The following is a 25,121-nucleotide window of genomic DNA, read 5'->3' as shown; positions in this document are numbered from 1 at the left end:
ATATATATATGAAGAAGGATACCAGTTTCACACCAATATTAAAAATTATAATTGCACAAAAACTTCATTATGTTCATACTCGTTAGGTTAAAAAAGGGTGTGTATTTTTGTTTTTAAAAAATCAAATCATCTTCATATAAATCTGAAAAGTTGTTTTTAACATGATGAGAAGGAGGCAGGGTTTTGTTGACGCTTTCCTTAATTGAATTAAAGTCGGAGTTATGTCCCTTGATTTTAATATGGCCGATGAAAGATTTCACAGATAAAATTTGATTTTTTTTTTTTTTTTTTTTTTTTTTTTTTAAACAAAAATACTGGAAAACTTGCATTGTTTTCACTGTACTATCTTTTTTTTTTAACTTAACTAACACATTAAACTTTTGTCTCATTTTGTTTATTTTCTTTTTACGGGCAGTTTTAAATATTGGGAGTGAAACTGAAATCAACAAATATTATTTATATTTTTCGAACTGCTGTTCCCATCTTGAGTGTTATTTTCACATTTCAGTCAATGTACCTTCTGACCTTCTTCAGGTGTATCTCATTGAACTCTGGAATCTTTCTGTCAAACTCAGAAACCTGCGTGGAATTTCAAACTGACTTTTGATTTAATACATAGGGGTAACATGCTCTTGTACCATCAGCCATGACTAAGTAGAAATCCTAAGTAATTCACAATTGTATTTTGAGTGTCACTCATACTGACGATTGAATCTTCAAACCTCCCAAAGAGTGTAACTTTTAAAACTGAACTTTACCAAGTACTTTAACCACTACACCATGGGCCCTTGTGGAAAATAACACTCAAGATGAGTCCAAAGCATCCAAATAATACGAATAATCAATCCTCATCTTAAAAATTCAGAAATAAAATATTTTGTTCCATTAGATATTCCCATTTACTATTAAAGAAAATTAAAATCTGGACGGAACTTCAAAGATGATTATATAGAATTTTTTTTTCTCATGTCATATTATAAAAAGAGAGAGATGGAAGCTTTATAGACATCGCCTGGGAGTTACTGACATCCGAGCCAGATGTTAAGGATGCTCTCGCATATGCTGGTTTTGTTAATGATTCGTCTGCTTCAGAAGTTTGTGAAACATAATGACCGAGCAAATTTACTTGCATGTTGTCAGTCTGGGGATAAGTGCTGCTGCTGGATGTATTTGAGATGAATGATGATGATGAATGTGGTGATGATGATGAGGAGGATGATGATGATGATGCATTTCCATTATTTCGATGCAAAGTGATATTTGGAGCCGTAAACCTGGAACCGCTCACTTTTGTCGCTGATGGAGCATTTAAACAAGCTGTAACTGGATTCGAATTTGTCTTTTTGGCACGTAATGGAGAAATGGATATAAGGCTTTCAACATGGGGCAGGGATCTTTGGGGCCGAGTTGGCCGGTTATGCAGCAAAATTGGTGCCCCTCTGAAATTCATATCATCTAAGTTCACTGGTTCTTTTTTAACCCTGGGTTTGTTGCTGTTGTCAATCATAGCGGAATCGGACAACTCCTGTTTTATTTTCAGCATTCCTTCATTAGGTGCAGGGTTTGCAGCAGGAAATAAAATATTTGGGGATGAACTTGACCACCCGCTACTATTTTGTCCGTCGACAGGGGCTTGCTTCACGATGGGAGTTGGGTCGTTTTGAAGCATGGCCTGTGCCTGCAGACCAACAGTGGCCGTCTGTATCTCATTGCTGAAAGTTGGGTCTATCCTTGCAGGCACTAACTGCACACTTTGAAGATGACTTTCACATAGCTGTTCAAAATCTTTCATGTCCAGCCGTTGGGCAATTATTTTCAATTGGACAAGAATTACCTCATCCAAATCCAAAATTCCACTGTACATGTATTCGGCAAAAGCAGCTAGTGCCTCTTTGGAAACGCTACTTGGAAACGTTACCTTCTGGAATTTATCCAAAGGAGTCTTGGATAATTCTGTCAGGATTTTGGGGCAAACAACTGCTAACACCATCTTGTGTATCTAAATAAAAATAAAAATTAAATTATTTTAATTTTATTTAAACTCATAAAAGAGAATAAAATTAGGTGCTTGTCCAGAATTTTCCCTATGTCAAAAATAAAAAAATAATGAAAAATCTGTATGATGTTCGTACCCGTGATAGAAACAGAATATTGTATTCCAAAAATCATATAAATTGATCAAGTAGTTTTATTTTTAAATAAGGATATCAAATTTTATGGCTAACTGAGGAGCAATGTCATCTTGAAAACTATTTAAAAAACAAGGAGTATAATTAAAACTTGTGAGATTTTTGCTGCTTATGAATTTTCATTAATTGCTTAAAAATTATTTATTTATAACAATAAAACGACTTGATTAATTTACATGATTTTTGGAATATGATATTTTCTTTCCATCGCAAGTACATACATTATACATATTTTTCTTTTCTTTTGTTTTTTTTTAATATAGGAGGGATTCTGGACAAGCACTAAAATTCTAATTGTTTCTTTTGTAAAATGTCTGCTTTTATCTAAAATCTCTCTTTAAATATAAAGAGATTCAAATCTTACTCCATTAGGACTGTAACAAGACAATATGTTGATAGAAAGTTTCTGCAACTGTTAAAGCATAAGCTCTGCCAAAAATGAAGTCAACCAAATAAAAAGGAAGTTCAAAAAGGAGTAAAGAAATCAACATTGTACATCTGGCTGAAAAGGAATGATGTTACCCAAGTTGAAAACATTGGAGGTGTTATCAGATAAAGAAAATACTTGTGAGTAGCAGATCTGCATGACTACAACACATAACCAATAGTCCAGTTAGCACTAGTAGGGAGGTAACAGTGGTTAAATGGTTAACGACACTGACAGACAACCTAGAGAAACTAAGTTCCAATCCAGTTCTTTCCATAGAAACACTTTCACTTAGGAAAGTTGAAAACCTTTACAAAATCCCCCCCTATAAGTACCTGATGTCTTTCTAGAAAGAATTCTAAGTAGAATGATATCGGTGAAACAAATGACAGCAATAATCATCTGATTCATATGAAATGAATGAATGATGCTCAGCATCAGCAAAAAGAACACTCAAAAGAGGTTTCTTGTACATGCGTGTGCTTATAACAGAAAGAGAGGAGAAAAAGGTGGTGAAGAGTTGGCTTTGGCTGTAGCAGCAACTGCTGTTTTGCCCTTAACAGGAGTAAGAGGAGGAAAAAGCGAGTGGAAAATGTTATAAAGTGGAAGGAAATGAAGGAAAGCATGAAAGGGTGATTTGAACATTAGTAGACAACATTTTTAATTTTGGGGAACCAAGTTGAAGGCAGTTGAGTGCGGTATTTCGGACTGTGATGATGGCGATAGAGAACAGCACTGCTTGGCTGACGCAAAAGTCTCAGTGGGCAGCTAAAGACCTGGGCGACAACAATTAAGGACGACCTAGCGGTACTATCGGGCCTACAAGTAGTTGGTCTCCAGCACTAGAATCGAGAGTGGTTAACCATTTTCTGTGATATAGCCCAAGACTATGGTTTGAGATGCAGTACATGCTCAGGAGGAAGCCGGCTCAATACAACCAGAATAATAGCCACAAGTACAAGATAGAGAGCGAGGGGGGAAAAAAGTAAGAATCTGGACTCCAGAAGAAAGAAGTTGAGGTTTAATTTATGATAATATGATGAAAGGATGTCGAAGAAATATAAAAATGATCCAATAAAAAAAACGACAATTAAAAAAAAAAAAACATGATTATGTAGAGAGATCAGTGAACTTTAAAATTTTTAGCATTTATGTTTTGCAGATGATACTTGAATGCATGGCAAAAAACATTTTACATTATTATTTGGCATTAGATTTAAATGTTTCTTTTGTTAAAGGATTAAATGTGTACATTTTTTATCATTGTCGTGTTTCTTTTTTCAATCATCTCATCTTGTGTATTCCACTATTAGCCATATCACAGAACTTAGGAAATTTCCTTTTGAGCCAAACTTTCTGGTAAAATATAAATATTAATGCAGGACATTTGAATATTAATATGAAAATAATATATTTGAAGGCTCATGTCTAGGAAGGTAACAGACGGAATACACACAATTGGTAAAAAAAAAAGAAGAAAATGACACAATGGATCAGATTGAACAGTTTGTGACAAGTCTCTGTTGGGAACAGTTAGTTTTAAAAGAGATGATGCAAGTTTAGTCAAACAAAAACTGTAGTTAGATGTTTGGAAGATGCAAAAAGTCAACATTATCAGGGTTATTGTCAAACACATGATGTATAACAATATGTTTGAAGACGATGTACTTAACCATCGACAAACATTATTGCTATCTGGGTCTTAATACTGTAACAAGGAGAGAACTTGAAACATAATGAAGATCATTTGCAAATTTCATACTTCATGAAACTTCCTCCTTTAGAGGAAGCCGTTTTTTTTTGTTTTTTTTTACATAGGCATCACCACATTATCAGGGCCCAGAGGCCACTCAAGGATAAGGGTTAAAGAGTGTACAGTAGAAATTGGACAATATAGTAATCATTAGTAATGAAAATTTGGTAAATTTGATAACTTATATGGAACGGCTCATCAAGAACTTATTTACTTTAGACTTGAACACAACCATATTGTAGTCAGCCGGAAAGCAGGAAAACGGAAGACAATTCCACAGGCGTGCAGTTCTAAGAAAGAAGCTATGTTCATGGAATCTACGTTTAGGTTTAGGCACAGATAAAGAGTGGGGGGAATTATTGATAGTGTTTACAGCTAGACGAGTGTTTCTTGTGAAAGTTTGGCGAGGGGGGACCATAGATTGAAGCTCAGTCGAACACTTTCCATGAAAATAACGATACATCAGAGACAAACTCGCAACATCTCTTCTGTGAGATAGAGGTTGCAAGAAGAAGAAAAGGACATCTCCTACGAGGCTACAAAGTCTATTTTGAACTCTATCAAGGCAGGACAAGTCCTTTCTAGCAGCTCCTGCCCAGATGTGGCAACAGTATTCCATCCTTGGACGTACCTGGCTCTTATATAGATAGAGAATAGCATCAGCAGTGAGATATTTACCGGATCGATAGAAAGATCCCACCATTTTTCCAGCGGCCTTGGCAACAGATTTGATGTACGTGTTCCATTTAAGATCAGGAGTAATGGTCAAGTCCAGAAGCTTGTCAAAACTTGAGGCCTCCTGAAGACGAGAGCCATTCATTTCAATTGATGCCAGATGTGGATTAGAATGTTGATGATGTAAAGAGAGAAGCTTGGTTTTAGATGCATTAAAAGTAACCAACCACTCCTTTCCCCATTGTACTACGTGCTCAAGATCAGAGGAGAGAGAATTGGAGAGAACTTGGTCGTTTACTGTCTTAGATGTGCTACCATAAATGGTAGTGTCGTCAGCATAAATGTCTACAAATGATGTAAGGATGTGATTTGGAAGATCATTAATGTAGATCAGGAAAAGAGTTGGGCCCAGGATGGACCCCTGAGGGACACCGGCATTAATACTGTGAGCTTCGGTTCAACCTGTCTAGGGTTAGTGTCAATTTAGTATGGTACTATGCCATGGTTCTCCGCTTGCTGGATCTAACTAAGGGAGTGCGGATTTGAAAGCAGTGGTAAGACAGTGTTTATTCCTGCTCCCTTAAATGAGTCTGACATAATAAAAAGAGACATGAAAGAGACTTGAAATGGATCAAGCTCATTTTAAATAAATCCTACGTTTAATACAAGTGTAATCAATTTTTTGTGGAAAAAACGAAAGTGAAAAAACTTCCAGATAACACTGAGTAAGTAGAACTAGACTATATTTGATTATACAATAATACTAGAAATACCTGTCCTAGGACTGATCATCATCATATTGTATGAATCCAAATATTCTATTGTTGGCATTGATTTTCCTGATATTTTTCTACGCAAAATTCTTCCTAGAAATACATTGGGGATTACAGGAGGAACCACATGAAGGTTGCCAACATCCTAAGCAAAAGTGATTTTTGTGAAACAAACTGGATTTGAACTTGGGACACCCAGGTATCAGTCCATGTTGTTAACCACTGGACCACCATTACTTCCCCTCAAGACTGATAAAATGAACAGAACGATTTCGCACAATTTGATGTCTCCCTTACAAAGATTATAATCAAGAGATAATGAAACTAAACCTTAGGTTTAGAATTTTTATTCTGATTTTGATTCTAGAAAATGTCTAAAATTTAAAATTTAATTATAGTAGAAAGAGGTTTTAAATTGAAATTCCAGGAATCTTGCATAATTTTTGTGTAATGATTATAGATCAAATTTAATGCAGTTTGAAATTGGAAGCTATATGAATATAAAAATCTTTTAGTTCTGCCCATAAAACCCTTTAAAATCCTTCAAAAGAAGGCGAAATTTGAGAATATTTATTAACTGATATCTAATAATACCTCTTGTTAAAATTACACAAGACACTATTCAAGTCTCCATGAAGAAGTTTTCTCATGTGAAGCCAGATTTTCAGCCACTCTTCACAAGCATAGACCTAGGCATGTGATTAGGGCTGTAGCCAATAAGTTTAGCTTTCAAAATCATATAGGGTTTACCTACTTTTAACTTATATTTTTCGAGCTAGAGCACCATTTGTGTGAAAAATTAGTGGAAAATGGGCCTAAATTTGTGACAAAAATTTTTAAGGCCATCAGAAAAAAACTCATATTTTAAATTTCACTTATCCAAGGCACAAAATAAAGCATTCAAGCAAGAAAGCACCATATGTAGATTCAATTAAGCAAAAAAAAAAACTAAACCAAAAATGCTTATTGGGGATTTGCCATGCAAGAATACGCATTTTCGTCTGTGACAATTTTTTTTTCAATTTTTTCCAAATTTGACATTTTTATAGCTTTAAAATCTCTAATGCATACATGAAGTGTGAAATATTAGTCATTCCAATACAATATACTATCCAATCATCAGAAAACACCAGTTTTATCAAGATCTGATGCAAACAGGAAAAAGTTGCAACTAATTTTGTAGAGAATGCTAGCTTTTAAAGCTGAAAATAATTCTTTTTGATAAATTAAATCACAGGCTCTAAAGAAGTCTAAAAAAAATCCATCTCATAGAAAAGTTTTTTACCAGTATTTATGACAATATGTACAAGCCAATTTTATTTTTATTAGTGTTGAAATTCAGACTACACGTTAATTTATCATCCAGGTCAATTCTTTTTAATTTTCTGAAAAAGTGCACTTATCATGTTGTGCATGCTAGGAAAATGCTGGAAACTCATGAATTATGCTCAAAAAATGTACCCAAAAGTACAAAATCACAGAATTGAAGCTCTGGAAAATTCCTACAGTATATACTACTTAAGACATATTCTACATTTGTTATGATAATGACGTTAGATTGTCTTACTACATTGAACACAAGTGTTGAATTGTTGTTCCCTTTACTTCATGCTGTACAACATTATCAAAAAGCCATTTTGATGGTAATTTACATTCAAATATCATATGCAGTTCAATGGGGTCAATTAAGTGGCACTTACAACACTGCTTCTCTGAGCAGAGAGATAAACTGATTGTGAAATGGTTTGGTGAGGACAACTACAACCAGAAACGTATTGATCATATCCAGGAACTCTGTGAAAACTTAAGAGATGCTACACTGGCTTCAAAATCGAAGCATGTCATGCAACAGCATAACATTGTCTTAGGAATGAGATTGTCATACACTGCTTGATTGACGGTTTTTCTTTGAAAAGTGACTTATTTTGTTTGTCATCTATATGACCATACATGCTATTTCTGAATTTAATAATCAGTAAATTTCCCAGTCTCTTTAAAAAAGTATCTTATTTTCAATTTCAATTTTAGGTTCCTAGTGAAAAAACAGTACAAGGACTATGATTTTATTATGTTCAGGAAACCTGCCAAAATACTAATTTTCACAATTTGGAAATGCTAGAATATTACTAAAACTTGGTCAGATTTTGTTTTTTTGAGTTTTTTTAATTCTCCATGAAATTTTGACCAAGAAAAATGGCATGACAAGCCATATAACCTTACTTTGAAAAATGACATAAATTGGCCTCCACGAGAAAAACTTTTTCATGGAGACTTGAATAGTGTCACAAAGGGGCTTCCATTCATTCTTTACTTAATTAGCATAAAACTAAAACTAAATGTAGCCCACATTATGATCCTTTATGCCTAGTAGTTATTTTGTTCTTGATTCATAATGATTGGTTTATTAGTTTAGGAGTGAATCTGATACATACAAATATACCAACATATCTAACCATATATAGATTAGAGTGTTACCTCAAGATAAAGCATCACACTTTCCATTAAAGAAGAGAGTAGAAGCGAAAGGCAATTCTACAGAAATCATATTTACCATTATCTCTGCTGTTCCATTACTAATGGAAGCATCACAAAGCTTGCCAGCTTTCCAAAGGGAAGATAAATTAGACATAAACGATTCCAAATGGTTGGGTACTACGAATGTTCGACGTTCCTTTGGTAACACAACTGCAGTTTCTAGAGGGGGCGTTCTGAAAAGTAATAAAGTAAGTGCATGAAACAAATATTACAGAATTGGTAATAAAATATTATTTAGATTATTTGAATTATCGTTCTCATCTTGAGTGTTATTCGCACAATATTTCAGCCAATGTAAACGCTGACCTTCTTCAGGTGTATCTTGTTGAACTCCGGATTATTTCCGTAGAACTCAGGAATCTGCACAGAATTTTGAACAGAACCTTTTATTTAATCCTTGAAGATAGTATACATGCTCTCGTTCCATCAGTCATGACAAAGTAAAAGTCTTAAGTAACTATCAATTGTATTCATCATATCATTGGCATTGAAGATTGAACCTTCAACCTCTAGAAGAGTGTCACTTACAACTGAATTTTATCAAGTATATCATTTATACCATTGATTCTTGCAGAAAAAGGCTGGAGGTTATATCAGCTAAAACACTGTGTGAATAACATTCAACATAAGAACATTAGTCTAAATCATACAAATGATAAATCTTCATCTCAAAAACTTTAGTTTAGTGTGCTCTCTACACAAAATTTAGACATTAATAACCTTTTCCATTTGACACCAGGAGAGATTGGCTATCACCAGCATTCGTCGTTATAGCTCAATGATGATGAAAAACAGTGTCTAACTCACTGATGAAGGTCACAGTCAACTGAAATGTTTGATTTGTATTGTTTTTATTTATTGAAAAAGAAAAAATAATGAATTCAGCATCGAATTTGGTTTTAAAAATGATTTCTTATACAATTTTAAAAACAAATTATGTTTTAAATGTTTTTGTCACATTCAAAAATTTTTTGAAAAAAAAAAATGTTATTTAAGAAAAAAAAAGGTACATTTTAAAACCTAAAAGAAAATTTTTAAAGATAAAAGTTTATATTAATTTTTTTATCTTAGGTTTTGTTTCCTAACAAAAAAAAAAATTTAAAAAATAAGGATTATTTTTGTATTTTTAATTCATAACTTTTACTAAATGAATCATTTTTTCTTTTAATAATTTCAAATCAAATCTTGAAAAATGTTATCATTATTGACAGCATAGGTATTATACATCTTAAAATGCTGTAAGTTATACACCCGACCCAATGTGCAAAATCGAAAATACATACTTTTGCCACAGTTACTGAAAGCCAATGACAGAGTTACAGCAAAATAAATGCAAAACAAAGTAGGCGCAGATACATCACTCTATTTAACACCATTGCCAACAGCAACGAGTTCAGAAAGGCAATTACTATAGGCTTTTATACTGTTGTGTAGCTCATAAATAAGTCAAACAAAATTAGGACGACATCCTAACTTAATCAATATCTTCTACAATGTATCCGAATTAACTGTATTGAACATTTTTACTAGATCAACAAAAACCTGATATAGGTGTAGATGATGTTCAATACACTTTTCCTGCATTTGAGGTGCTGTAAAGATCATATCAGTGGTGCTCCCATTTCTTCGAGAGCCACATGGATTCTCAGGAAGCACAAAAAGACAGATGTAGGTATTCAGGCAACTCAACAAGATTATGGGAAATCACTTCCCGGTCACATTCAACACATTTAAAAAATATCCTTTTGATATTCAGAAATATCATCCGGCAAAAATCTTATTTATTTTCTTAATGAAAATGACAAAACTAACAAATTTGAAGAACTGTTTCCTTGACTAGTTGGTGTGACATCATTGAAAACCCAATACTGTTGACATGTCGGATCCCAAGTAACACCACCAATGGCAGCAGCAACCTATAAAAAAAAAAAAAAAATGAAGTGATAATAAAAAGGTTTATATACATCAAACAAAAACAAAATGTAAATATAAAAAAAAAGATTGATAGTTTGATATGAGTTATTCCAAAATTAATGTCTATTTTTATTCCCCACCAATGGATCAGAGGAGATTGTAAATTGCATAGTTGCGATAACTGAACTTATGCATTGATGACCTGAAAGTTTTATCTCTTTGCTGTAGATATTGATGGTATGCAACTCTAAAAAAAGCAACCCGTCAAGAATGTTTGTCATAAGCAGAGATGCATTATTGAATTCCTGGCAAAAGTGTATTGAGAATGATGGTGTCTATGCAGAAAAAAATAAATTCTGGAGCACAAAAGATTGCTCGCCTTCGTAGATCTTCAAATTTTTTAGTTAAAAAAAAAAATAGGAGACTTTACTTTTGGAATGACCCTCATAATAATTTGGTTCATTAAAACAAAATAATAATTGTGGAAATCACCCCAGAAAAGGTGTGAAACCACTTGATTCAAAGAACTAACAAGAACGAAAGATGATCATCTTGAAAAGACTAATGCTATAATTAAGAGGAAATCAATCAGCAAGAAAAGAGTTCCACAAGTCTGCAGTTCTTGGAAAGAAGTTACTGGAATAGGAATCTGTATATGTTTAAGGTGTTAAAACAATGAATTGAAATGGAGACCACCAGACCAATAAGTGAATCTAGTTGGAACAAAGGAAGTAGGGAATAGATTAAACAATTCTGAAGAACACATGCCATAATAGTATTTATAGAAAAAACAGACTAGTATTAGCAACATCATATCTGTGGGATAGAAGTTGCAGAGAAGAAAGGGTGGGCCAATGAAATTACAGATATGTTTCTTGCACCTTATCAAGAACCCTCAAATAAGACAGATATTGACCAACCCAAATATGACAACAGTGCTCCATAGACAGTCTGACAGTAGATTTGTAGAGATAGAGAATAGCTTCAGGTGTGTAAAAGTGTTTTACGTGATAGAGAGAACAGTCTTTATGAGAAGAAAGAAAGACTCATGTATCTAATGTATTAACTCAAATGAGCAAGAAGTAACACCAGAATAGAGTTGTATCATCAATGTTAATTTTCTGAATATTCTTCTTGCAAAAATCATCTCTACAGAGAAAAAACAGTGTCGGGTTTAGGATAGAGTCCTCAAGAACATCAGCATTGATGAGAAAGGAAAATGAGGAGACACCATCCAGAGTTATTTGCAAGCTTCGATCAGAAAGAACAGACACTAATAATGCAATGAAAAATTGTGTATAAGTAATAAATATTGTTTTGTCTTGTTGTTTTTGTTAAATATTAGTAAATGAAGAATCTTTTTGACTTAAAATCTATTTAATATTATGCATGTAGCATTAACAACATGTTTGAAATGTGCATATATGCTGAAATTAGGGTTAACCTCCGTCTATATGAAAGCTCCATTGATTTTTTTTCTAGCAATTATTTTAGCATATGTATACATTTTAAGCATGTTGTTAATATTGCCTGCATAATACTAAATAGATTTTAACTTTAAATGGTTTCTCATTTATTAATATTTAACGAAATCAACAAGATAAAACAATAGTTATCACTAAACTGCAAATTTACCTCAATATGCTATTGTTCTAAATTTTTAAAAGAAAGAAAAATGACGTTTATTCAGTTATGATTAATTTCATTTTTTTAGTGGTATTCAAATCAACACTATGGTCTTGGATATGACCTTACACTATATCCAGTGGTGAGGCCCCAGCTTGCGGGCTTTGGGGAGTGTGGAGCCACCCTTTAATTACCATTGCTCGCAGGTCCACTCTGATCCGGAGTGGTAGTACCTGTTAGGGTTCCAACTATGGGTTAAATAGAAACCGACTTGAAAACAACAGATATATTCTATTTAAAATTTTTTCTTCAAAATCTTTGGATTCGGCATTAAATAACCCGAAAAGGGTTGATATGCCGTAAAACAAAAACAACCAACCAACCAATCAAATCAACACTAACAAAAAAAATTTTTTTAAAAAAACAGATGTATATTTGTGTGTGTTTAATCGATAAACTCTTAAACTACTGGTCACATAACACTGAAATTAACAGAAAATAGTAATCATATGTCAAAGATTGTTTATAATGAGTAAAATCTTTGTTTGGATGGATGGATAATGCATAAAGACATATGTTGACAAGTTGAAATGAACACTTTTCATTTCAACTTGCCAACATATTTTTATTAGTTTTATGTAAGTGCAAATTCAGTCATAGTCATCACTAAAAGTGGTTTAATTTTAAATCTTTCTTATTTATCAGTCAGGTTAACTCAAATGGTAGGGAATGTGGCTGAAGCACTAAGTGTTTTGGTTTTAATTCTAGCTGATGGCACCAAAGACATTTTTTTTTTTTTTTTACTTTTGAAATTTTATATATTGGGTGCAATATAATAATCAATAGAAAATTGGTTCTAATAATAAATACAAAATCTGCAAGAATTAAAATATATTTAAGTGTATTTTACAACCAAACAATGTCCCTCCCCCCACTGCCAGTAGCAAATAATTCGAATCCATTCTTTCACGTTTTCACAAAGTTATAAGTTATAACTTAAACCAAACAGCTTTTTCATATAAAATTAAGATACTGTTTCTAGACAAAATTATACCACGTCATAAACAAACAAAAAAAAATTAAACTTTCAAAAATATTTTTTGGAAATTCATTAACAAAAAAATTGAACAAGTAAATGTTTTTCTGCGTAATATCCTACCCTACTGATTTTTTGATAATAATTACAAAATAATACAAACAATTGCTAATAACAAAAGAAAATATAGGTAAACGTGCAGGTAACAATCGAGAAATCGTACTCAAAACAACAAATAACTTATACCAAACGAAATAGAATTTACTTATCTCCCGAACCATACATTTTTAAAGCGTGAAAACTGTAAAATTTATTATCGCTGAATTTGTTCTCATTAAGTCGACTTATCGACATATGAAAAAAAATAAAATAAATAAAATAAAATAAAATAGTCGTCGATTTTATGGAGGTTTAATTGAAAAAAAAATTAATCCTGTCTTGTCATTTTTTTTTTATACTATCCTTTCAGTGAAAGGATAGTATAAAAAAAATAACAGTCTAACCCAAAGTCCGAATGGCACCCACCTTAAAAATATCCTTTTTTCGGTGTCAAAAATTTAAGCAAACCAAATCCATAGATTATAAGTTTTTTTTTTTTCAATCAGTTTCTACACTTTAAAGTATACAGGTCGGCAAAGAAGTTAATTCTTCTGCGTTTCCTATAATTTTTGTTGTTTTTATTTTTTTTTCTTTACGATTTCTCGAGTGCTCTTTTACCAAAATAATGCAATGCAAGAATGCAAATCGGTACGTGTGCAATTTACGGACCGTGCTGAAATAACGTTATTGTATAGGAAGCCATTCTTAACATGGAGAGGGGCTTTAACTATTCTTTACTTTTGCCTAACAATTTAATAAACAACGGTCCCGCAAAAATAGAATTTGATGTGAAAATTATATCTAAAAAAAAAAAAAAAAAAATAGCACGATCTGTAAACTGCACAAGCGGTTATTTTTTCGTTTCTTGAACCTAGTTTTCATTTTGTGTAGTTGCTTTTCAATTATTTTAACTTGTTGCCTGATTTTACCAAGCCAAAATGAAACAAACCAATTTATAAAAAGCACTAAAATTAATTTAAATCCAAGATTTTTTAATCAAAAATGTTAAAGATTAAAAATAGTCAATCATTTTAAGACGAACAATGTTACAAAGTATCGATTTCTTTAGCTTCCAACTACTCTTTTTGTGTGTGCTTATATAGATCAGCGCCCATGGCTGTCAATACCGACCAGCGACCCGGTAAAAGTCGATAACGAATTACAACAGTCGAAAGGCCACCCCATAACATGAAACCCGATTTCCCGATTTCCTTAATGAAATAATAATAAAAAAGGGTGGGTGTGTGGGTGTGTGTGTGGGTGTGTGGGCGGGGGGGGGCATTTTCACCCGATATATTTTACATTGCTCCATCGTATTTTAAAAAATAGAAATTAACTGTTGTTTTTTCGTATTATTAAAGAAAAAAAAGTTTTGTCAAGCGAATAAATAAAAGTACCAAAAAAATACCACCAGAAAACAATAATTTAAAAAGCAGCAAATTAAAAAAAAAAAAAAAATGGAAAAGTTTTACAACAATATAAAATATGAGTAGAAAAAAAAAAGCAACGTAAATAAATCAATGTTTATTTCTCACTTATTTATTCATCGTTCTAGGAAATTCGGTTTGATTTTGTACATTCACCTCTCGGTTGTTGTCGTAAACAACTCAATTATCAGATTTGAAATCTGACAGATTTCCCTTATCTAATACTGGCAGCCATGCGGGCTGATCAGTATCAGAAACTTTTGATAAATCAGAAGAACAGGCGACTCAAAGTCGGCAGCAAACGGTGTCAGATAAATTATATTTTCCAATAAATAAAGAAAATAAAGAAATCGATAAATATTTCATAAAGTAATATATTTTTTATAATACTAAAAACAAATTCAAAACAGTGAAATAACATTTTATTATTTTATGCAAAAAGTAATTAAGTATAATGCAAGTTTTTTTTTTATCTGACAGTTTGCTGCGGACTTCGAGTCGACTGTTCTTCTGATTTACCAAACTTTTCTCTCTTTTTCTGAGCAAACACTTGACAACTGTCTTTCCATTCTCTTTCACTAAGAAGAGGGTACCTGCTCTTTCTTTTGCGCCCTGCGTATCTGATGGCTGATTCTGTCCTTTTCTAGCCGCATGGCCCTTTTTTCGGGCGTTTCTTGCATCCGTTGAGCCCTTCTTTGGAGTCGATCTCGAAGTAATCTCTTCTCTCTTTGAACGGGGCTCTCGTTCAGTCTGCATTGTTGGACGCACAATCGCCGACGCTCCTTTCGCTTCGCGTCAGACAGACCCCGACGACATCGTACTACACGGGGAAGACTCATTCTCAATTACGTTCGTTTGTTATTAAATTTTTCAAGTAGTTCACACTTTGAAAAGTAAAGTTAAGACACATGAATTGGAAATTTACGTAGCTAATATTTAGTATGGTTACAATTTAACCCTTTATCAGACGAATACATTAAAACCTTAAATTCACGAACAGACGGAAGTGACGTCATACTATTTTCGTCTATACGTGCTCCTTTTTTTTTTTAATTCACATGTAGACATCGGTGACGTCATACCACTTCCGTCTAAACGTGCTCCTTCCTTTTTTTTAAATTCACGAACAGACGGAAGTGATGTCATAGAACTTCCGTCTCTGTGTGTACTCTTCGCTCTTTTTCTTTGTTAGATTGCTATTCTTTCGTTCTCGTATTTTGATTTACTTTCACTTTCATTTGTTTTGTGTATACTTGTGCAGTTTACGAACCGTGCTTAAATTATAATTTAGGACATCGTTCTTAACATGGAAAGGGAGGCTTTTTCACTATTTATTACTTACACTTAACAATTTAATAAACAAAAGATACTGTAAAAAATGAATTTAACTTGAAAACACTAGGTACGGGCAAAATGAATGCCGATGCTCAAAATGTATAAACATTTTGACCCCTCCCTTTACTTAAAAATTCACCAAAAATCAGGAAATTAATCAATTTTAATGAAATGTTCAGTATTTATCAAATAATGATCGCGGAATATAATGAACTAATTGTTTTTATTTAAATCTTAGTGGAAATGTATTATTTTGTTTAAACAAAAAATACCTTTATTAAAATTATGGTTTTCAGTAGTAAATAAAAAAACGCAAGAATTTATTTTTGCTTCTTTTATGTAAATAAAGCATCGTAATTTGTAACAATAAAAAAATTAAATAATTTTTACAGGAACATTACGAAAAAAGCCCATAAAGTCTGTATTAATGAATTCGATATAGAAAAAAAAAAATGAATTTCTCGAACTACTGAATTAAGCATTGTTTATTTAATATTTTCACACAAAAAATTATAATAGCAAAAATATTTCTTTTTTTTTTTAAATTACAGATTTTGCATAATTTTTATATGCAAGATTTTAATAATTTCCTTGCTTGCAAGAATGTGAAACTTTCGGCGTAAAATAATTTTTATATAATCTCGAACAATAATTAAAAAAAAAATGAATTTAAAAACAGGAACATAAAAAATAATTGAATTAAAAAATGATAAAAATTGATACAATCGTTCAGAATAGGAATGTATTCATGCACGTCTGGGGGGGGGGAAGAAAGAAATCTGACACCTCTACCTCCTTTTACTATCATGACTTCATTTTGAAACTGTTTCGATTGGCTGAAATTTTGGGCCTCCTTAATCATGTTTACAAAATTTTAGTTTGTTGCGTTTTGGGCGAACGGTAAATTACTTGCTTTTTGAGGGTTAATTAAGTTATTTTTTCACAAACATGGTGTTTTTTTTTTTATTTAATTCAATATCTTAGGACTTTACTTTACTAATTATCTTTGAAATAGACCCCAGAAAACTAATATTTATCTTTTAAAGGATTTTTACAATGAATTTATTTAACTTCAAAATTTAGCTAAATTGGTTATCTCACAGTGAAAACATTTTTCATAACTTTTTCACGCGTACAAATATTTTTATTTCCTTTAGGAAATTAACTTTAGTCTCTAACCTTTCAAATACAATCAAAAAGTAGTCGGAAACCTACAAAAAAATTATGATAAATCGGCTTTCAAAACTAGGTCCGCCCATTTTTGCCCGTACCTAGAAAACACAGTCGATAAATCGCACAAACTAAGTATGGGCAAAAATGTCGGAAAAAAAAAAAAAATAAATAAATAAAAATAGGGGACGTAGTTTAGAAAGCCAGTTTATCATACATTTTTGTAGGTTTCCGACTACTTTTTGGTTGTATTTGAAAGGTTAGAGCCTAAAGTTAATTTCTAAAAGGAAAAATAAAAATTGTACACGAGAAAAAAAAAAAAACGTTATAATGAAAAGTTTTCACAGCGACATTTGGAAGCTGACAAATTGAGCTAAATTTTGAAGTTAAATAAATTCATTATAAAAATTCTTTTGAAAGATAAATATTAATTTTCTGGATTTATTTCAAAGATAATTAGTAAAGTAAAGTACGGGGATATTAAATCAAATAAAAAAATCAAAAATAAAACACCTTGCTTGTACAAAAAAATAGCTTAATTAGCTCCCAAAAGTGAAAGATTCTTGCTTCGCGCTATCACAACAAACAAAAAATCATCCAAGTGTGGTTTCTGGAAGCCCAAAATATCAAAAGACTGCTTGAAAATGACGTCAGGTAATTAAAGGTAAGTAGGGAGTGCTGATTTTTCTTTTTTTTTCCCAGCCGTGCATCCGTACATTCCTATTGTGAATGTTTGTATAATTTTTACCATTTTTGAATTTAATTATTTTTCTATGTTCCCACTTTTAAATTAAACATTTTTTTTTTTCAAGATTATATGAAAATTATGTTATGCCGAAAGTTTGACGTTTTTTCAAGCTAGGAAAATATTAGAATCTTTACATATAAAAATTATGTGAAATATGCAATCTAATAAAAAAAAAATAGAAATATTTTTTGCAGCTATAATTTTTTTGTATGAAAATATTAAATAAACAATGCTTAATTCAACAATAATATTGGTAGTTCGAGAAATTAATTTTTCTTTTGAGTGTAAGAAATTCTGCAGAAATAAGCAAGCTTTTTATTGGACGGGTTCTTCCACCCACAGATTTATTTTAACTAATCAAATTGCATGTTATAACTAACTGCCGAGAATGTTCTCGGCGCCAAATTCCCTTTTAAGATCAGAATCCAGAAAGACGCAGGGATGGACACACATGGATTTCTCACTCGAATTGAGGCAGTGAAAATACTTTGTTGCTTCAAGATGTTTTAATGCCAAACGTGGAGCAAAACATTATTATTACAATTACCAATGCCCTTAAGTAGGACGAATTCATATTTGCACGCTTGTGCTACAATTTAATGTCTGTCAAGACGAAATTAAGGTCTCCGGTTTGACCTGCCTTGACGGCCTTTGAACTGACTCTACAGGACCCCCTCGTGGATGCCCAGCTAGCAGCATCCATCTTGGGTGCCACTTCAACTTCTCCAACCTGCGCACTATTTCGTCAGTGGGAATTCTACCCAGCCTTTATCAAAGACAAACTATTATTCCCTTCGGGGTCGTTACCAGCCCATAGTGGCAGATAGCTGAAGATGACGCATCTTTTGCAACATGGATCTTTTTTACTTTAATAAAATTTACATTGAAGTTTTAAGGTGAGCTTGTTGTAATTTCTGTCTGGTTTTCTTCCATTCTGTCGAGGACAAAAACCTTGTGAGAGAAATTTCACATGAGTTATATAGAGTTCATTAATGCGAACTTTAGGGACTTTTTTCATAGTGTTCCTGAAAAAAATTAATTCTTCTTTTTGTTGTTACAATTTACTATGATTTATTTTCATAAAAAAAGCAAAAATAAATTCATTCATTTTTTTTTTTATTTTACTACTGAAAACCATAACTTTAGTAAAGGCATTTTTTGTTTAAACAAAATAATACATTTCAACTAAGATTCAAATAAAAATAATGGGTTCATTATAATCTCTGATCATTATTTGAGAACTATTGAAAATTTCATTAAAATTGGTTAATTTTCTGATTTTTGATGAATTTTTAAGTAAAGGGAGGAGTCAAAATGTTTGTACATTTTGAGCATCGACTATTCCTTTTGCACGTACCTAGCACAAACACAGTTTATTTTTAAATTTTGTAAATTGCAATTCTTCCTTTCTCCATATCTTACATGATTACTCATTTCCTTCTAACTGTTACCGTCTGTCTTCTATCTCCTAAAATGTTAAAATTTTATAATTGACAAACGATTCACATACGGACCCCCACCCTTACCTCACCTCACTTTTTAGCGAACTGTCAAATGGATTTCAATTATGCTTATTAACGTTCTTAATTCACTGCCAGACGGATGTGACGTCACATTAATAGAACCAAATATATTCGTTCTGATTGGACAGTAAAATAATGAGGGACATTCCTATTTAACGCCCATCCCTAAGAGGGCAAAAGTAACACATGGTCGGTTTTGAATGTGAGGAAAATCCATCACCCCCTCCCCGAGATTTAAAAAAAATTTGTTTTGGAATAGAAATGAATGGAGAAATATATTTTTTTTATCGCCTTTATCGCAACTCTGACTTAGGATTAGCTCTAAGAAAAATTTGGTTAACTGCCCTAAAATGAGGGATCATTTCACATTGAATTTATATGCAAAACTGATCCCTCCTTTATGTGGTGGTTCATGAAGGGCACCAATTGTACCAAATTAGGACTTTAAAGTAAACATTTATCTCACTTTCTCTCATACCGTCATTTTATTTTGTGTTGCTCCATTGCTTCTTCACAAAAGTTAATCGTTGTTAAAAAAATCAATTGTTAAAAGAAAATCTAAAATTAAGTTGAGATAAGTTATTGAAGAATGGAAAGATGAAACAAAAAGAATTCAAATCTTCTGGTGATTTATAAAATAAATAAAGTTAGGGTTCTAGGATTTATTGAATTTATTTACTTGATTCTGACATATTGAAATGGGTTAACCAAATATTAGAAACAAATTCTATTTGCTTTGTCTTCAACATTTTCCGTTCTATCTTGCATTTTGCCAGGAACACCTGTAGACTAATTTAAAAATGTTTTTTTTTACCCCTATTTCATACATAATACTAAATTGATTTAATGCAATTGCATTCAGCATGTTATAATCTTAAAAACAAAACAAACAAAAATATAATCTACTGCATATAGTTTTTGTGATAAAATTATAAGGATTCATAGGACTAGTTCTCATCTTGAGTGTCATTATCACAACATTTTGGTCTATGTAACCTCCGATCTTCTTCCTCTTGTCCGCAAGGACCCGTGGTGCAGTAGTTAGAGTACTTGGAAAAATCAATTTTGAAAGTGATATTTCACCAAAGGTTGAAGGTTCAATCCTCAGTGTGGGTGACCGAAAAATACAATTGTGAATTACTTAGGACCTCTATTAAGTCATGACTGACAGAACGAAATTCCATCCAAATTCCTGAGTCTGACAAGATACACTTGAAGAAGGTTGGAGGTTACATCGACCGAAACATTGTGAAAATCACAGTAGTCCAATGAATCCAAATAATATGAATAATCAATCATCATTTCCAAAATTCATTAACGTAAAATTACAAGGGCTGGGAAACTAAGTAATTACAAAAATAAATAAATAAATAATAATCACAACAGTAATAATAATAGGTAATGTCATTAAATAGTGTTTTCTTATATAAGAAAATAAGTTTGTGTAGGCATTAGAAATTTATTGAATTTATTAAAACTTGATTCTGACATATTGAAATAGGTTAACCAAATATTAATTTATTTTAATCTAAACTCGAGAAATGCATAATTAAAATGTTTAAACATTGCATGTAAAATATTCAAGATGGATGCCACCTGCAATTTCATAGAGCAAGTAGCAGCCTTGACATTGTGATTAAAAACCAAGATCGAGTGAAACGGAATGAACCAAAGCAACTGTTAATGATACTTCTATAAAATAAAATAATAAAAAGAAATTAAAAGGTAAATAATTTAAACAACTTTTATTTTTACTTAAGTAGAATAAATGAAAAAAAAAAAACATGAAAAATAATTTCAACAACTTTTAACAATTTTTATTTTAAATTAATTTTTTTTTATAATTTAGAATGATAGATAAATAACTTTTGAACAACTTTAATTTTTAATTTAAAATGAAAGCAAAGTTTTTTTTCATGCCTTTATTTTACTCTGCAAGAATTTGAAAACGTTTTTTATAATTGTTGGGACAATTAATCACATTTATAACCCTATCTGGAACAGTGCCAAAGTAAAAGTCATTTAACAACCTTACCTCTTTCATGAATTGTTTACTCATCTTTCATAGCAAAATTAACATTTTTAGTTTTCAGAGAGGACTGTCATAAAAGGCAAGGAAGAGGAAGAGAGAAGAAAAAGAAAAAAGAAAGAAATAGATAAAGGAAGAAAGAGAAATAAAATCCAAACAAATAGTGACAGAAAAATAAGGTGGTAAGGCTCTAGTGATTTAGCAGAAACCAACATTTTCTTATTTAAAACTAACTAGAGACGGCCGACCTTAAAAACACTTAAATATATTTTAATTGATACAGATTCTGTATTTATTATTACAGAGCCAATTCTCTATTGAATATTATATTGTACATAATATATAGTACTGATTTCAAAAGTAAAAAAAAAAACAAACAAAAAAAATGACATTTAGCACTTCAGCTGCATTCCCTACCGTTTAAGTCTACCCAACAGATAGATAAGAAAATTAAACCACTTCTAGCTATGATTGAATTTGTGCATGTGCAAAACTAATAGAAATATGTTGGCAAGTTGAAATGCAAAATGTTCATTTCAACTTGCCGACATATTTCTGTACACATTATTCATTCATCCAAACAAAGATTTTACTCATTATAAACCATTTTTGATGTTTGATTACTATTTCCTGTTAATTTTAGTGTTATGTGACCAGTAGTTAAAGAGTTTATCGGTTAAATATTTTCACAAAGGCATATATATATATATATATATATATATATATATATATATATATATATATATATATATTATTATTATTATTACATCTTCACCTCAAACAAGGCACAGTGTCACTTTGATATATGGAATTACTATCAGGGATATAAGTTGCAGGGATACTATGTAGGGAGTTGAGCAGCAAGATGTCTGTTCATATTACACCTGAACTTCGGCATGTCAGCACAGTTGGGGAAGCAGGAACTCAGAGTCTAGCATTTCTCGGGAAGAAACTATTAGAGTAGAAGGCTTTCTTACATCTAGGGATCTCTACTGTATAGGGATAGGACTTTGCTGCTTGTCGGGGTTGACGGGGGTATTTACGTCAAGGGGGTACAAGGGCTTGTAGTTGTCGGAGCATGCCTTCATGAAAAATTTGCTATCCTGTACTTTAAAGAACCCCAACATCTATTAAACTGTAGAAGAGAAATAGCAAACAACTGTGTTCACAAGATAAGATTTACTCTAGGATAGCGATACAAAATAGTTTTAAAACTAACAAAAACAATAGAAAATAAACAAATAAATAAATTAAATAAACATGAATATACATAAACGATCACACATATATGTATGTATATATATGCGCATATATATGTGTGTACACATATATTTATATATAAACTAACATTAATAAAAAAACAAAACAAAAAAAACACTAACCTCGATTTAAAACAGATCAAGAAGCTAAATATTCAGGCTTAATAGAGCACACACAAAGAAACAGTTCAACCAGAGGTCAAATAGGCCTTTGTCCAATAAATGCATTCTCATTGGCTGATAGGAAGGGTGCAGTGGATACTAGAAAGCTGATTGGCTAACTAAAATTTCAATAGAAGATGCGCATATAAAAACGACAAACAACCACAGAATTCGTGCATAAGCCTGAAGAATCCTAGAGTGGATGAAATGCGGAATATTCAGTGTAGCTTAATTGCCATATACATTTTATAACTTACTAACTAGCTCTACCTACGTATTGAGCACTTTTGAAGTAAATACTTAAAGTTTACGCATAAATCTATACTTTCGTATATTAATTTTATGTGAGTAGATTAAGTAGTTATATATATATATATATATAATTGTTGTATAAATTGGTTTCCTAGATGTACATCCAATGAAACCCGCATGATTATTAATGAGTGCTCAATGGAGGGCAGAGCTGGTATATAGTTTGTTTATGATACAAACATTATTAGTTACATATGTGCATACATGTTTCAGTGGAACCCCAATTCAAAGAGAACATTTCATCAGACTAAAAAAGGAGTGATATTGAAAGGTTGCAATATCATTCCTTTTTTGGTCTGATGAAGTGGTCTCTTTGAATTGGGATTCCACTGAAACATGTATGCACATATGTAACCAATAATGTTTGTATCATAAACAAACTCTCTCTATATATATATATATATGTGTGTGTGGAGTGTGATCAAAGAGCAGAGAAAACTCACATCCATGGAAGGCTCTTGTGACTTAAGTGAATGTCTGCTTCCTTTTTTTATATAAAAGAATCACTACTTATCAAGGGCTAGAGGCCACTCAAGGACAGGAGTTAATGAGTGTACAGTAGTCAATGGGACAATATCGTAGTAATCATTAGCAGTGAAAATTTGGTAAATTGGATTATTAAGGAGACGGCTCATCCAAAACTTGTTTACATTGAACTTGAAAATGACCATATTGTAGTCAGCTGGAAAGCAGGCAAACGGAAGATAGTTCCACAGACGTGCAGTTCTAAGAAAGACGCTTTGTTCATGGAATCTACGTTTAGGTTTAGGCACAGATAAAGAGTGAGGGAAATTATTGATAGTGGCTTCAGCTAGACAAGTGTTTTTTGTGAAAGTTTAGCAGGGGGGACCCATAGATTGGAACTCAGACGAGCACTTGCTTTTTCTGGAATAAAAATCAAAGCAAAATTCCACTAAAAGGCAGAGAAATAAGATCACCATAGGACCAAGCTGGACCATGTCTCACTTTGCCAAAATGAAGTTAAGTCAGTCCCTAGTTTGTTAGACTGATTGCCGAAGTGAATCATAGCTAATATAACACATGCTGCCGGAAGTGCAGGAGTTCTTTGTATGGCTGAGGAAAACCTTTTTTGTGTTGAACATGAAACAATGGTTTACATACCACTTCCATGGATTAAATAAAGGGCCCCGTTCAAAATTCTGTGCAGATTTCCAAGTTTGACATAAAGATATTTGAGTTCAAGAAGATATACTTGAAGAAGGTCAGAGGTTACATCAATCCAAATGTTACAATAATATTCGAGATGAGAACAGCAGTCCAGAGAATCCAAATAATATCAAAACAATTATTGTTAGTAAGGCAGATGGTAATAATAGTATGTTTATTTACCTCTCCAGGTGCTTAGGACACAATAAGTGACAATAAAGTCAGCACACTGAATAAAGTACACTCAGGCTTACAAAAAATGCTTGAGCAGCCTCATCTACATTCCTCGATAGGGGCATCTCAGGCGATCAGCAATAAACCTGAAGGTAAAGCATGAGAAGATGGACTGCCTAGGACTAAATAGAACCATACATCAGTCTGACAATAACAAACTGTTGGACCGATTGTCGAGGACATATCTCTAACTGGTATGAACCCCTAGTCAGCTGTGTCAGTTAAGAACATTTACATTTCATAGTATATTTTTGTAATAGTATGGGACCTGATGAAATATATCCTAAAATATTGAAATACTTATCAAATGAAGGTTTTATCAACACAATAAATTGTTTAAAAAATATATCTAGTGTATCAGCCATTAGTGTTCACCCCTCTTAGTCCAAAAACAGAACCTCTAATCTAATAGGTCGCACATTCTCTATTCTGGCCCCATCACCGTAATGTGGCATCCCTATGCTTGTTTTACAAGTGTTTCAACAGAATGTGCTCTAACAAACTTGCTATATTTGCGCCCTCTTAATATTGTAATAGAGCCACCAGTGCTAGGAGCAGCAGCATATGCAAACAACAGAACCAGTATGCAAAGTGGAGGAAAAGAAGAAATGCACCATGTGATGAGGATGAGAAAAATAGAGCGTGAGGTAGATGTATGGCCCTGTGGTAGCATGAAAGACTTTTAAGCAAGTATCGAGATGGCAGGGTTTTGTTAGCTACATGGCGAA

At 32.3% G+C, this 25,121-nt stretch overlaps 1 protein-coding gene across 1 annotated transcript in view; it reads right to left on the bottom strand.

Moving 5' to 3' along the window:
- Positions 1-875: 875 nt before the first annotated feature.
- The window catches only part of LOC145239764 (uncharacterized), a 46,957-nt gene continuing 22,711 nt past the window's right edge, over positions 876-25,121 (bottom strand). The window contains exons 3-5 of the mRNA XM_080103193.1: positions 10,165-10,268; positions 8,369-8,525; positions 876-1,999 (exon numbers count right to left, since the gene is read on the bottom strand). Of these exons, the coding sequence (XP_079959319.1) occupies positions 965-1,999; positions 8,369-8,525; positions 10,165-10,268 (1,296 nt within the window). The 3' untranslated portion in view covers positions 876-964. The remainder of the gene's footprint in view (positions 2,000-8,368; positions 8,526-10,164; positions 10,269-25,121) is intronic.

The sequence above is a fragment of the Euprymna scolopes genome, chromosome 19 (genome assembly GCF_053919585.1).
Source record: "Euprymna scolopes isolate OS-2025 chromosome 19, ASM5391958v1, whole genome shotgun sequence".
Classification (NCBI taxonomy): Eukaryota; Metazoa; Mollusca; class Cephalopoda; order Sepiida; family Sepiolidae; genus Euprymna; species Euprymna scolopes.
Note: the sequence above shows the minus strand (reverse complement) of the source record. Positions and strands in the feature narration are given on the sequence as shown.